Here is a 15,782-nt window from a genome sequence, read left to right as displayed (position 1 = left end):
TGTGTTACATCGCTTGTAATGATTGGAAAATCCGTTTGTCCTTCATGTCAGAAACAGCGTGAGCGCTTGGAGTACATCTGTATGGCACTTTACTGTCCGCATCCACTGTAGATGGTATATATAATGGGTTCTATATTGTCTTTTCAAGTCGCGCCGCACCACTCGCGTGCGAGGAAGACACGGAAGCAGCGGGGCAGCGCAGCGGGTTTTGCCCTGGAAGAGCTCCACTCTTACACTCTTCTGTCGATGCACCTTACGAGAGAATAAGACCAGCAAGCAAGGTAAAAATATATGTACGTTTGTCTGTGTGTTTTTGTCCAATTTTTGCACACCAGTTTAAAGGGATAGTTCACCCAAAAATGAAAATTTGATGTTTATCTGCTTACCCCCAGGGCATCCAAGATGTAGGTGACTTTGCTTCTTCAGTAGAACACAAACAAAGATTAATTATTGTGTCTGTTTTCATTGAATGCCAGTAGTACCTAGGTAGAGTAAAAATAAAATGAACTATATATAAAAATGATAAAATCTAATGAAGTCTATATTAAAATTAATGAATTACAGTAGTATACTGATGAATTTTATTATTTTTACAGTAATTTACTGTAAAACAGTACAGTTTGCTATTGTAAATCAATTAAAACTGTAAATCAACTGTAAAAACCCTTTGTAATGTCTAACAGTGTAGGTCTGTAACAGTGTAGGTACAGTGTAGGTTATAAAAGTGACTAAATACTTTTGCTGTTCTCCGTCAACACAGAAGAAACATCCTCACAAATATTGTGGCATTTCACAGCAAAACTAGTTTATTTGAGCTAATTGCACATTTACTGTATCTGAATCTCACATTATTTACTTGAAATATTGAATCTGTAGAAAACATTTGTTCACTCTGACACAGAACAATGCTTTTTAATATGAGTCACTAGAGTTTTTGACTTAGTGAAACTCTTTCCACACTGAGTACAGTGATACGGCTTCTCTCCAGTATGAAGTCCTTCATGCCTTTTCAGGTTTGCAAACACAATGAAACTCTTGTCACAGTATGAGCACTTGTAAGGTTTTTCTTCAGTGTGAACTCTTTGGTGCTGTTTCAAATCGCCAGCTGTAGTAAAGCTCTTCCCACACTCACAACACACATGATCTCTCACTTCATCGTGTGTTTTCTGGTGCTTTTTATAACTGGCCAGCCATGAAAAACTCTTTCCACAGAAAGAACACACATGAGGCTTCTCATCTGAATGAACTCTCAGGTGACTTTTTAGATTTGATGATGAAATAAACTTTTTATCACATTGATCACAGCTAAATGGCTTTTCTCCAGAGTGAATGAGTAGATGATAACTGAGACTTGATGCATCAGCAAAACTCTTTCCACACTGAGTACAGTGATACGGTTTCTCTCCAGTATGAACTTGCTCATGCTTTTTCAGGTGTCCAGACCGAGTGAAACTCTTGTCACAATACGAGCACTTGTAAGGTTTTTCTCCAGTATGAATTCTTTGGTGCAGTTTCAGATTGCCAGCTCTGGTAAAGCTCTTCCCACACTCACAACACACATGATCTCTCACTTCATGATGTGTTTTCTGGTGCTGTTTACAATTGTCCAGTCGCGAAAAACTCTTTCCACAGAAGGAGCACACATGAGGTTTTTCATCTGAATGTACTGTCATGTGTTGTTTTAGACTTGATGATGAAATAAACTTTTTACCACACTGATCACAGTTAAATGGCTTTTCTCCAGCGTGAATGCGTAGATGAACACTGAGACTTGCTGCTGCAGCAAAACTCTTTCCACACTGAGGGCATGTGTACGGTTTCTCTCCAGTGTGGACTCTCATGTGCACATTAAGGTTTCCATTGTTTCTGAAACTCTTTCCACACTGAGAGCAGGTGTGCAGCTGTTTGGCTGTTTTTCTTGATTTTTTTATTTTACAGTGTTCCTGTTCAACTTCATTCAGCTTCACTCTTTGCTGTTTTACTTCAATCCAGTCTAAAATAAACAAATTGTGTGGTTAAAATCAAGTTTGTTACATTAATGTTTCTCAGCAGTCAGTAATGAAGAGTCAAGAATGGACACCAACCTGTTTGTTCCTCAGTATCTTCATGTTTTATTCTGGATGGTTCTGCATCACTCATGTCTTCAATCTCCTCTTTAATAAACTCCATCTTTAACAGTCAGACAGATTTCAGCTGCTGCACCTGGAGTTTGTTCTTCTCTTGTAGGATGATGTGAATATTCTCCAGTATTTATAGGTGAATTGTTGTGGGCGGGGCTTCACTGTAGGTGTGAACTGTGATCATCGTCTGATACTGAGACCCACAGGACCAGATCTGGAGAAATCAAATACAAGTAACTGAATTCATACTGGATTACTTTAAATTAACCACACATATTAGTTTGCTGTTCAAAATATAAAGCATTTGATGGTCACATTACATTAGTATCATATATAAAACACCCACAAGCCATTCATCAGCCAACAATAAGCATAATGCATAATGGCAGGTTATTAAAAAGCTAGACTAGGAAACAAGCTAAAACAGAGGTCAAAACTTTTCATCAAAGTTGTCCTAAAACCAAAATGCATTCTTTTCTTATGACAACTTTGATGAACTTTTTTGATCCACTTGACTACTGTATACACAATATAAACATTATTCAAAATTAATAATATATTCAGTTCTGTAGTACGTTACAGCACGAATAATGTAAATGTACATAAACTAAACAAACTCTTACATTAGAAAATAAACACTTTATAAAAACACGGAGTCATGAAATCATGTTTATCACACAGAAGTGCTCACACTCAGAGTCTGAAACACTCTCTGCCAACTTATTACACTAATTTATAATAATTCAGGACAATGTAAACTAGAAACATTCAGACTTGAAATATAAGACATTCGGTGAAACTATTCCAAAATTGCCCTTCATTTATGATGGTTAACAGCCTTTTTAGCGCCAACTTTTTTTTTTTTTTTTAGCACTATTTTCCCCGCACTTCTATCTTCTGCACAATTTGTTCTTTTGGATTTTTAAGCCAAATTTGACAACTCTTTAGTGTATTCCTGCCACCTATGGGAAATTCTTGTTAAAACACAGGCACACAAATGCACACACGCACGCACACAACCCCAAAAACTAATTGATGTCTGATAATATCCTGCTTTTGACTATTTATTTTGTTGTCACAATATATATACCATTAAACAAATTGGAAACAGAGTTTCTAAAACCAAATACTTGTGTTCACTTAATTTACACTGAATAATCTCTCCGGATAACAAGCTGCTGAAAAAAGCCAATAGTTCCCTGTTTTCTTCTCATTCATTATGGTGATGTCTGAGATCTTCTGTAAATTGGCACATTAAACACATTTCATTGTGAGTCAACAGACTGAGACAAACTACAGGATCATTACAAATAAAACCTATTACTGAATATAATAAATAAACATAATCAGAGTTGTGAGTGAAATGGAAATTTTAAGGCCCCGATATACTAAAAACGAAGTTCCTTTTCATTTAGGGGTAAAACAAAGTTCGAAATATGTGAGCAGTGGTATACTGTTAGCGAACATCCCAATGCCACAGACTCTGATCAGGGTTTCTGCAGGATTTTTAAGCTCAAATTTAAGACTTTTTAAGACCTTTTTTAAGACCTGCACAAATAAAATGAATACCATATGAGCGAGGTAGGGCAATGTCTATAGTACCATATTAAACTGTAAAATGCCTGTAAAAAGCATAATTTACAATTCAGATAAAAGTTTTCACAAAAACTTTTATAAAATGATAAGTTTTACATTTCAGCCTTTAAACCATTTTTAAGAAAATGGATGTCAAAATAATTAATTATTATATTGATTTAAACAATTACTATCAATACAATTATTATATAAATTAAATAACATGAATTAGGGGTGTGTGACATTGACAAAAAATTATATCTTGATTTTTTCTGGGATTTTATTGATAATGAGATGATATTTTGCAGAGTGTGTTATTGTGCTGGTATCTTAAAGATTACCGTGGACAGCTGAATCCTGATTTTTTTTAAATATTCTTCATATTCTGTGTGGTCAGTTCACAGCAGTGATAGAAATTAATCTTTTCCAATAAGTTTTATGGGTATTTTTTACTTTTAAGCCATTTTTTCTAAAAGTGTGCATCATCTTTTGAGTCAAATTCTTGCATTTGGGCTGTTACCAAGCAAATGAAATCAGTATCAACAAAATGTATCTTTGCAATGCATATGAAGTGGCATTTAGATGTATTTACACACTGTTTAATGCAGCTCAGAGGGACATAGATTGCTAACCTGCAGTTACAAATGCATAAATAATTTTTTGATATTTGAAACATAAAACGTTGAAAACTGATGTTTGAAATTATTTGTAAAAATGTGAAATGTGAAATTAAAACCGCCAGCAGGTGGCAGCAATTCACTGTTAATAAGTGAGTCATTGCGACTGAACCGAATCATTTAAACGTTTTGATTCATTCAGGAACGAAACACCGCATGTTGCTCAGAGACGCAACAACAGTGCTGTGGCTATGTTTGGAATGATTTTTGTTGGCGAAATAGAGCAAAAGCAGGAAATGTGGTGTCTAAATGTAACTCTCTTAATATTAACTGTTACATAAAATCAATATCACATTTGTAATCATGCTGCCTTTTGGAGAAAAAAACAGCACTCTTCATGTGATATTAACTATATGAAATGATATAAATATAGGCTATACATTTTCTGCCCCTATATCTTAAATTATGTGATCATTCTAAATGCATTTTAATAGAATCGTGCAGTGAAAGAAGGCACTCGTAGGCGCACTAGTATGACCTACGTTAACTGATTCATTGTATGAGAGCAGGTGTCACATTTGGCACAAATATAACTGTTTTCCCGGTAAAAGCAGTAAGCAGCGCAGCACCGGACTTTGAACTTGCAGCGCTCATGTTTATTTCATGAAATCGTAGCCTTTTGAAGTTTAATCGTCTCATTCAGCCATAATCGCAATTCAGGGGCCAGTTGCATAAACTTAGTCTCTATGTTAAGACTGTGTCTTATGAACAAGTTTGAAAAACTAGCAGTTAGCAAAGGGGTAATTGGTCTTATTTTTGCATTTAACTTAGACTAATCTACAATTTAATGTAACTCAATTTAAACTATTATGGCCAGTCTCAAATAAAAAAATTAGATGACTAACTTTTAAGACTAGTCTTAACCTTTTATGCAACCGGCCCCTGGTCTTTCCCCCAACTTAAGACCTCTTGAAATCATAATTAAGACTTTCTTGTACAATTTAAGACTTTTTAAGGCCTTAAATTTGATACAACTAAATTTAAGACTTTTTAAGCCCCCGCGGAAATGAAAGCAATGTTTAAATGAATATGTAAATATTTCCTCTCGGTAACAAAATAAACAACAAAAATGGAGAATTTTTATTTTTTATAAAAAGCATCTGATCATAACAACATGGGTATGTTTCAGGGATGTAACAACATCAAAATCTCACGATATGCTGATAATGCTGATGTCGTGATATAAAGTCCATACGATATTTATTGCGATACAAAAAAAAAAAAAAAGACAAATGAAGAATTGGGGAAAAAATTACATTTTAAAGTTAAATTATTCTATCTAATGCACTTTAAGAGTTCAAAATTAAGAGCTGCTGCAACCCTTAACTGAGAAAACTTAAGTCAGAAAAAAAGTCAGTGAATTGACTTGTACCTGAACTTTAAAGGGGACTGAACCCTCTTTTTATTTGTGATATATTGTCTATATAGTCTAAATTACATTCACACTGGTGTTTTAGGAAGCCAAACAAATTGGAATATAATAATAACAACAACAACGACAGTAATAACCATATATTGTAAAATAATTACACTGTAAAATAAATGAAAATTAATAAAATTAACAGTATGAATTCCTAACTGTCCTAACTTTGTCACACATGGCTTTGTTGAGTTTGTTCTTCTCTTGCAGGATGATGTGGATATTCACCAGTATTTATTGGTGAATTGTTGTAGAAGGTGCTTTGCTGCAGGTGTGAACTGTGATACTAGCGGAGGAAAAAATGGAAAGATCAGATATACACAAGATAAACAGACGGAATAAAGGCTGATCAAAATTAATGAATCTATTCAGTTCTGTAGCATGTTAAAGTACGAATAATATAATTTAGGCATACGTAAAATAAATAGGTGCATTAGAAAAGACACACTATTATAAAAACTTGGAGCCATGAAATCTAACTCATCTCACAGAAGTGCTCAGACTCACTCAGAATTTGAAAAACTCTCTTCCAACACATTACACTCTAACTTAATTAATAATAGATAAAAACATGCAAACTCTGTAAACAGTGAACATCTCTTACAAGCAGACTGAAAATATACCACAACTGACCTTACAGCCGATAACAGCGTCACTTTTAGCTTAAACTCGGTAAAAATATTCTGCAGCACTTTCACATTACTCTCTTCAGCGCATGCTCCATTTGTTCCTTTGGGTTTTTATGGCAAACTCTTTAGTGTGTTCCTGCCACCTAATGGAAAATGCTGGTAATACACACAAACATATCTCTCACATTAGGTCAGATGTGTCCTGAGTAATTCCTATTTAACCCACAGTGTCCTGATCAAATTCTTGTGGTAAGAACCGCTTCCAGCCTGTTGCTGAATGCATGATCATATCCTGCTTATAATACAAAACATCAGAAAAAAATCATATATAAACAGAGATGTCAGTGAAATGAAAATTTTTATTTGCATCAATGTTTATGTTGCAGAGAAATTCATATAATATATTTGAAAAATGTTTTATGTAGCCTAACAAAAAAGGTAAGAAACATATTGACCGGGCATTGAATTAAAGAACACACACACACACAGACACAAAAATGTAAGATTAAAGTGACTAAATAGTAGGGATGTAACGATTCACTCAACTCACGATTCGATTCACAAGATTTATTTCACGATTCGATTTCCTTACGATTTTTTTTAACAAAATGAGATTGAAGACATTATACAGTAAATCAGAAGGTGTCCTTTTATTAGGCTGTTGCTGCACGTTTCTTTGTGTATTAATAATATTAATAATTCGTTACATTTATATAGCGCTTTTCTGGGTACTCAAAGCACTTTACATGCGGGGGATCTTTGGGAATCTCCTCAACCACCACAAAAGCACACGTCAATAGGTGATTATTATGACATTAAGTGAAGATCCTATAGTTTGTCTCAGTCTGTTGACACACAATGAAATGTGTTAATGTGCCATTTTACAGAAGATCTCAGACATCATCATAATGAATGAGGTGAAAACAGGGAACTATTGGCTTTTCGGCAGCTCAGTTAAACGTTACAGCTCTGTTTCTGTCAGACTATTGTTCACTAATTGTCGGTTACACTGTTTTGTTTCTCTTTGTTGTTTTGCAAAATATAATTGTACACAAAAATGCTGCCTGAAATGCTGAAATGCTACCTGAAAAACTATCAAATTAACTGGATGAATGGATAGAATTTACTCGTTGTGACAACATTATGCTATTTATGCGTTTTCAGAAGAATCGCTAGAGTTTAATGTGCACTGAGTACAGGTTTCTGTCCAGTATGAACTCGCTCAGGTGCATTTGTCACACAGTCACCAGCGGAACCAGCCTCCTACACACACTCCCTCTCTCCTGATTACTGATCACCCGCACCTGCACCCACTTACAGACACCACATTTAAGCACACTCCACTTACTCACTCATCAGCTAATCTCAAGATAGCAAGCTATTCTCTGGTTGCTGTCTACCTCTTGCCTCGGATCTGCCGGCCTGCCGTTTGCCCGCCGTTTGCCCGCCAAGGAAGGAACGAGTGCCCAGATAGGACGCTTTACACTGCTTCCTCTGTTTTAGTTACTCTTAACCCTGAAGCATGATCTTTTTGATTTGTGAATAAATTACTCCCCTGCTTGCCTGAACCCTCTTGTCTGCCTACTTGACCAGACTGTTACAGCATTCATGTTTCAAGACACAGCAAAACTCAATATGAACACTTGTTTACTCTAATAAAGCCCTTCCCACATTCACAACACAGGTGATCTCTCACTTCATGATGTGCATTTGTTACAAATATGGAGAATTTTGATGGTTACACTTTAAAAAACAGCTTTAAAGGATGGTTGCTCATTTCTATGTAACCCAGGGTTTTATCAAAATTAAACGGGGCACAGTCAGGTTATATCATTCAATTAATACCTAATTAAAAATCTAACATAGATGACAGGAATCTGTTAAATGTACAATATGTACAGACTGAATAGGGGGTGTATTAGCAACAATAGGCCTTCTCCTTAAATTCTTTTAGAAATTGTGAAATTGTTTATGAACAATTCAGATATTATAAAATGGAAGTATTAACATAGTTTTGAAACACCAGTGCCTATGGTAACATCCTGTACAAGACCATAAAAACTCTTCTATAGTTCTATAAAATGATAAACCTCATTTCAGCCTAATACATGATTATTCATGTTATATATAAAAATATAATAGGTCTGAACAAGTCAAGTCAAGTCACCTTTATTTATATAGCGCTTTTACAATACAGATTGTGTCAAAGCACTTAACAGTATCAAATCGGAGGATAGAGTGTCAGTAATGTATAATGATAAGATTAAACACTCAATTTTCAATTTTCAGTTAAAGGCATTTCATTATTGAATTCAGAGATGTCATTGTCTAGCTCAGTTTAGTTTAAATACAATGAAATGAACATACAAATGTTTTTTTTTAATGAATAGACTGATACATGTGACTTTTACATTCTAGTCAAACTAGCAGCTGCTACTAGTATTTAACTCATGGTTGCTCTGATTCAGGCCCAGTGTAACAGTGTCGAGAGGGGGAGCCCTCTGCCTCCCAAGGAGGCAGCCATTTAATAATTTTTATAAGAAAGATAAATTACACTCAATACATTACTGAATACTGTTTTATAATGTTGCAGTACTTAGGTGCAAATATCTGCCACTTGCACTAAGTAGTATAGCATCAAACTAATATTATTGCAAAGAAAATACTGCTATTTTCACTTACTAAGAATAGAATCCATTGCTATTTGCACTAGGGGTTGCACCAACTAACTAATCGACTAGTCGACTTTAATGCTCTGCCATGACGCTTTAAGCTTGACGTCGACTAGTCGCTGGTCCTATAGAGGGCGCAACAATATAAGAAATCTCTGAAGGACTTCCACATTTAAGCTCCGTTTCCAAACAGTTAAAATGACAATTAAATGCATACTCTGAAAGCGCTCCACAAGACATGTGTGATTATATTACTGGATGCTCGAAATTTAACGGGAGAATGCACATTTTAAACAGCTTATAGTACAGGTCAGTTAATCGCCATTCTAATATAATGCGCTGCTGCTCTGTAACGCGCACACATAGGCTTCAGACAGTAGCGCGTACATCACGCGCAGATCGCGCGCGCACAAAATCGTTCAGCGCGGAAATGTATTGTCAACACTGTTCTGCAATTTATCAATAAAATAGCTTAGAAACTGAAACGTTCAAGCATGTATTTCTTATTAACTAAATCCCACAGCTTCATTACTAGTAGAGAGTAGCTGCCAGGTAGAATTAATTCACACACGCAATCGCTCTCACTAATGCATTCATATGAATGTAATCTTTACTGTGCAACTTTATCTGTATGTGATTTAGAACGAGCAGAAATCTGTGAGAAATATAACGAATATAAAGACAAAAGAACTGATAAAAATGAACTGTTATAGGAGCAGTAGCCATGTGGGCGGCACTGTGTCATATGCCATAGCTGTGCACAAGGTGTTTGTCACAGCTCCAGACTTATTTGTTCATTAATGACGTCATCAGCGACTAGTCGACTTCGAATCGACTTTCTTCACATAAAAGTCGACTTTAAAAAATCAGAAGTCGTTCAACCCCTAATTTGCACTTAGTGTAAATAGCATCTATCGCTATGCCATTTGTGCAAATAACCGCTGCCATTCTTCTTTGTTTTTTAAAGCTTTGATGTTCCTCCTCTGCTTCATTCAGTTCATGTCATGTCTGGTTCACTTCCATCCAGCCTGAAATAAAGATTCAACTCTGATTTAACGGCACAAAACAACAGTGTCAGTCATATGTGAGTTTCAAGTATCAGATCTCTGAATTGCAAACAAAATTAAAAAATTTTGATCATTTGTGCACAATTCTGTATCATCACCATCCATATATTGTTCATTATTTCACAGTCACCAAATCTGGTGAACTGAAACTTTTTTGTTTCTCAACAGTCAGAGATGAAGAATCAAGAATGGACACCAACCTGTTTGTTCCTCAGTATCTTCTTGTTTTATTCTGGATGGTTCTGGATCACTCATGTCTTCAATCTCCTCTTTAATAAACTCCATCTTTAACAGTCAGACAGATTTCAGCTGCTGCACCTGGAGTTTGTTCTTCTCTTGTAGCGTGGCACCTTCTTTATCACACAGAAATTCTCACACTCTGAAAAACTCGCTGCCAAAATATTTCACTCTAATAATAAATCAAGACATGCAAACTCTTTAACAGTGAACATCTCTGATATACAGACTGAAAATATACAACATCCAGTGAAAATATTCCACAACTGCCCTTCATTTAGGAAAGATAGCATTGTGTCACTTTTAACTTTTATTTGGTTAAAGTTGGTTAAAATATTCAGCTCTCGTCGTTCATACTACTCTCTTCTATGAGGCGCCATATAGGGCTTAAATCAAACTTCACTCACGCAAACATACATGAAACAGCTTACATCTCATGAAAGTCACTCAGTGGTCCTAAAGTCCACTTTACAGATAAAAGTACATTTTGCATTTCATTTGGAAATCAAGGTCTGGAGTCTGGAGGAAGACTGGTGAGGCACAGAATCCAAGCTGCTTGAAGTCCAGTGTGAAGTTTCTGAAGTCAGTGTTGATTTTGGGTGCCGTGACGTCTGCTGGTGTTGGTCCATTGTGTTTTATCAAGTCCAAAGTCAATGCAGCCATCTACCAGGAGATTTTGCAGCACTTTATGCTTCCATCTGCTGACAAGCTTTATGGAGATGCTGATTTCCTTTTCCAGCAGGACTTTAGCACCTGTCCACAGTGCCAAAACCACTTCCAAGTGGTTTGCTGACCATGATATTACTGATATTGCTTGATTGGCCAGCCAACATGCCTGACCTGTACCCCATATGTAACCCTGTAACCCACCCACTCCACCCCCGCAGCCACTGATGTCAACTTCCTGAACGAGCTAAATTACTTTTATGCTCGCTTTGAAAGAGACAACAGAGAAACTGCCACCAAGCTCAATCCCTCAGCTGACCACCCACCAATCATACTCTCCTCCACAGATGTCTGCAAGGAACTGAGCCGGAAATAAGCTGCTGGACCAGACAACATCCCTGGTCGTGTTTTTAGGGCATGTGCGGAGCAGCTCGCTGGGGTTTTTACAGACACTTTCAATCTGTCTCTTGCCCAAGCAGCTGTACCAACATGCTTTAAATGCACTTCCATTGTGCCAGTGCCAAAACACTCTAGTCCGAGGTGCCCCAATGACTACCGCCCTGTAGCACTCACACCCATCGTCATGAAGTGCTTTGAGTGGCTGGTCCTGGAACACCTAAAAGACTCTCTACCATCCACATTGGACTCACACCAGTTTGCCTACCGTAGCAATAGGAGCACAGAGGATGCAGTTTCCATGGCACTGCACTCTGTGCTCACTCACCTGGACAATAAGAACACTTATGCACGTATGCTGTTTGTTGACTTCAGCTCAGCATTCAACACTGTCATCCCAACCAAGTTAATAGCCAAACTTGGAGACCTGGGCATCAATACCTCAATGTGTAACTGGATTTTGGACTTCCTGACCAACAGACCCCAGAATGTTCGATCAGGATTCACCTGCTCCACATCCATCACACTTAACACTGGTGTACCACAGGGCTGTGTGCTAAGCCCGTTTCTCTACTCCCTCTTCACCTCCGACTGCAAGCCTGTGTATGGATCTAATTCCATCGTCAAGTTTGCAGACGACACCACGGTGATTGGCCTCATCAGTAACAACGATGAGACTGCCTATAGGGAGGAGATCCAGCACCTGGCCACATGGTGCACTGAAAATAACCTGCTCCTCAACACCACCAAAACGAAGGAGCTCATCGTGGACTTCAGGAAGGAGTCAAGAGGCACACACGACACCATCCACATCAATGGAATGGCTGTGGGCGTGTCTCCAGTTTCAAGTTCCTGGGGATCCACATCTCGGCGGACATGTTGTGGAAAACCAACACCTCCAGCCTGGTCAAGAAGGCTCACCAGAGCCTCTTCTTTCTGAGGACACTGAGGAAGAATCAGCTCTCCTCTGCTATACTGGTGAACTTCTATCGCTGCGCAATAGAAAGCATCCTGACCAACTGTGTCACAGTATGGTATGGGAGCTGCTCTGTTGCGGAGCGCAAGGCACTGCAGCGGTGGTGAAAACTGCCCAGCGCATCACAGGGACTCCACTACCTGCCATCGAACACATCCAGAGGAAACGCTGTCTGCATCGAGCTCGCAGCATCCTTAAGGACTCCTCTCACCCAGCCCACAGACTGTTTTCTCTCCTGCCCTCCGGCAGGCGTTTCAGGTGCCTCCGGACCAGGACCAGCAGACTAAAGAACAGTTTCTTCCCCAGAGCTGTCTCTTTACTGAACTCTAACCCCCGTTGATCCACTTCCTCATATATTATTAACTCTTCTCTCCTACCTCACATCGGCCTTATTTGCACTACTGAATGTAAATTTTTATTACAGTAACAACTGTTTACTTTTGTATCTTGCACTACCATACCTAAATTGGATTATGCTCATTTGCACTGCTGACTGTTGTCTACATTATCAATGTTTACATTAACATTTTGCACCGTATGTCTAATTGTAATATGCAATCACTTCCACTGCACTTTTACACCTTGTTTATAGTAATAGCCATCTGTATATATATTCACTATACATATTCACCTGTAAATTCTGTTTATATTAATAACCATCTTTCTATATATATTTATACATATATTCAGTACATATCCTTGTCCTGCACTTATTCAACCATTGTATATCCTGCACTTGCTGCTATTGCACTTCTGGTTAGACCTAAACTGCATTTCGTTGCCCTGTACCTGTACTTGTGTAATGACAATAAAGTTGAATCTAATCTAATCTAATCTAATATGGAATCTATGGCATATTTTCAAGAGAAAGATGAGAAACAGTCGATCCAACAATACAGACGAGCTGAAGGCTCAATAGTGCCTCAGCAGAGCCACAGGCTGATCGCTTCCATGCACACCTCACTGATGCTGAGCCCCGATCAAGTATCGAGTGCATAAATGAACATACTTTAAAGAACTTGAACTTTTCTGTTTGGCAAATCCTTTTTTTGATTGATCTTAGGAAATATTCTAATACTCTGAGATACTGGATTTTTGACTTTCATGAGCTGTAAGCTCTAATCATCAAAATTAAAACAAACAAACAAAAAAAACGTTTGAAATGTTTTACTTTACATGTAATGAATCTAGAATATATGAAAGTTTCAGTTTTTGAAATAAGTTACAATAAAAAAAAAAAACTTTTTCCACGATATTGGATATTTATATTTTATAATTTTTTGGAGATGCACCTGTATACATCTGATAACCAGACATGGTCAATAGACAACGAGCTGCTGATAAACTTCTCTCTGTTCATTCATTATGATGCTGTCTGAGATCTTCTGTAAATTGGCACATTAAGCACATTTCATTGTGTGTCAACAGACTGAGACAAATGTAAGGGTAGTTTCCCTACAGTGGTTCAGGCTGTAGGATTGCCGAATGACTAAAGAAACGTTATCAGCACGATGGTATAAAACTGTACATTTCTAGTCTATTACCACCCACTGCCACTTATACCAACGATGGAAATAAGCGCAGTTAGAATAGCTAAATATGTGGGAGAGCGTTGCTATTAAGTGGCTGTATTGTATTGCAATAGGTAGCACTTCTTTTATCCCTTCCTTGACCGTGTGACCTTGACCTTCCTAGAAACCAAATGTGAGACATTCAAACTGACCAATCACCAGATTATAGCTTCACCCACTGGGCAAAAGGTGAGACAATTAGCAGACCCCCGATCTATACACATGTTGGCCTACAGGCCTTGATCACTATCAGCACCCCTGTGCCTTTAGGAATGCCAAATGGCCCTTTTATTACTCAAGATAGGTTTGGGACAAGAAAGCAGAAGTCTTTGATTATTTTCAACCTTGCAAATCCCCCCTTGGCACCGTTGGCCACACCTAAAGAGACGAAAGGTGACACAGTCCATAGAAACATGCTTTCTGTTGTGTGCAGAATGCAGATATCATCTTCAGACTTCTGGTCCAGACTTGTTGCAGTTGAAGCTGTTCAGTCTTTGTTTTCCTTTCAGTCCTGTGTGAGAGATCTTCATCAGATGGTGTTGCACCCTTCATAGATATGCAAATCGTCCATCGAATACTTCACACCCCCACAAGAGCAGGCAGTGAAGTGGGGCAGAACCCCAATGTTCCTCTTTCTGAGGCAGGACACAGGATGTGAACTCGTGCAGCAGGGATCCTGTGATTTAAAAGAGCATATGGCACAACAAACAGCAAACGTACACATGGCATTTGTCAATGGTCAGGACATTTGATGTGGTCAGATTGAATTTGTCTCTGGCAAAAATCCCTTAAATGGTGTACTTAAAAAGATGGTCAAGGTGAGAACAAAAGATTATCTAAAAAGCTCTTATACTGTTTTTGGAAACATTAAAATAAATTACATTATAATAAAATCAACAATTATTGATTTCAACACCCCCTTCATCAGTAAGAGTATCAGCTAAATATTTAGTGTAACCAAATACAGAAATTCAGTTGTCCAAAAACAATCATTGATTCAACTAAATTGGGCAACATACAAAGAAACAGTGATCAAATTAGTTACAGAAATGTTGCAAAAGCATGTATGATATGTCAATGCAATTTTTTATACTTAGGAAAGAATGAGAAATACTCATTTACATTTGAAACTTGGTGAGATGATAACTAAGTGATTATAGGTAAACCCAAAGAAAACAAAACAAAAAATAATGGGATGAAATCCACAATTATAATACAGTCTATAGATTTTAAACAATATATGCATAGATTTTTTGAGGCAGTATCAGATGTAGATTTCACTCTGTATGTGAAGATCAAATGGTATTTTATGTGGCTGCATTTAGCTGAGGCTATGTGTGAGTGTAATCATGCTCCAAACAAAGGCAATTGTGATGCAAATTTGGTCCTATTGAAACAGGAGCCAGTATGAGAATGTGAGTATGAGGTGTAATCTGGCTAATCCTATTTTCCTATTTTCATTGTTAAGACAATTGTGAAATCACACTGTGGCCACATGGCAATTCTATGCTCCTGTACATGGCTTAACTGCAGCTATATGGAAAATAGCAGAGTGTACCACTCAGGAAACAAACAAACTCAACATAGACACACATGCATCTTGAAATTACTATACAATTCCAGTATTACAGTTATTCCAATTGCACACAAGACGCATGGTCTAGCAAGCATCAACAACCTTTAACCTAAGTGTTTCACACACTTACAGTAAAGCAGTCATGTGTTTTTTTTTTAAAGAATAAACTCAACTATGTGTACATGTAGTTACACAAACAA

At 37.4% G+C, this 15,782-nt stretch overlaps 1 protein-coding gene across 4 annotated transcripts; it reads right to left on the bottom strand.

The window, feature by feature from the left end:
• Positions 1-791: 791 nt before the first annotated feature.
• Positions 792-6,518, bottom strand: LOC131520284 (gastrula zinc finger protein XlCGF52.1-like). Of its 4 annotated transcripts, none has more exons than XM_058744380.1 (4): positions 6,426-6,518; positions 5,961-6,078; positions 2,085-2,334; positions 792-1,993 (listed from the first exon to the last, which is right to left on the bottom strand). In XM_058744380.1, the coding sequence occupies exons 3-4, from the start codon at positions 2,167-2,169 to the stop codon at positions 888-890; spliced, it is 1,191 nt and encodes a 396-aa protein (XP_058600363.1). In that variant the 5' UTR covers positions 2,170-2,334; positions 5,961-6,078; positions 6,426-6,518; the 3' UTR covers positions 792-887. The 4 variants fall into 4 exon arrangements, with proteins under 4 accessions (XP_058600363.1, XP_058600364.1, XP_058600366.1 ...); XM_058744381.1 differs by having other exon boundaries at positions 6,021-6,078; XM_058744383.1 differs by lacking the exon at positions 5,961-6,078 and having other exon boundaries at positions 6,431-6,507.
• Between the last annotated feature and the right edge of the window lie 9,264 nt (positions 6,519-15,782).

Source organism: Onychostoma macrolepis, chromosome 15 (genome assembly GCF_012432095.1).
Source record: "Onychostoma macrolepis isolate SWU-2019 chromosome 15, ASM1243209v1, whole genome shotgun sequence".
NCBI classification, from domain to species: domain Eukaryota; kingdom Metazoa; phylum Chordata; class Actinopteri; order Cypriniformes; family Cyprinidae; genus Onychostoma; species Onychostoma macrolepis.
Note: the sequence above shows the minus strand (reverse complement) of the source record. Positions and strands in the feature narration are given on the sequence as shown.

What these genes read in the sequence shown, in the direction of transcription:
- LOC131520284 (XM_058744380.1), bottom strand. Translation starts at nt 2,169, where the DNA reads ATGGAGTTTATTAAAGAGGAGATTGAAGACATGAGTGATGCAGAACCA. An exon ending in AGATACTGAGGAACAAACAG is followed by an intron (nt 1,994 to 2,084) that starts GTTGGTGTCCAT and finishes TGTTTATTTTAG; the next exon opens with ACTGGATTGAAGTAAAACAG.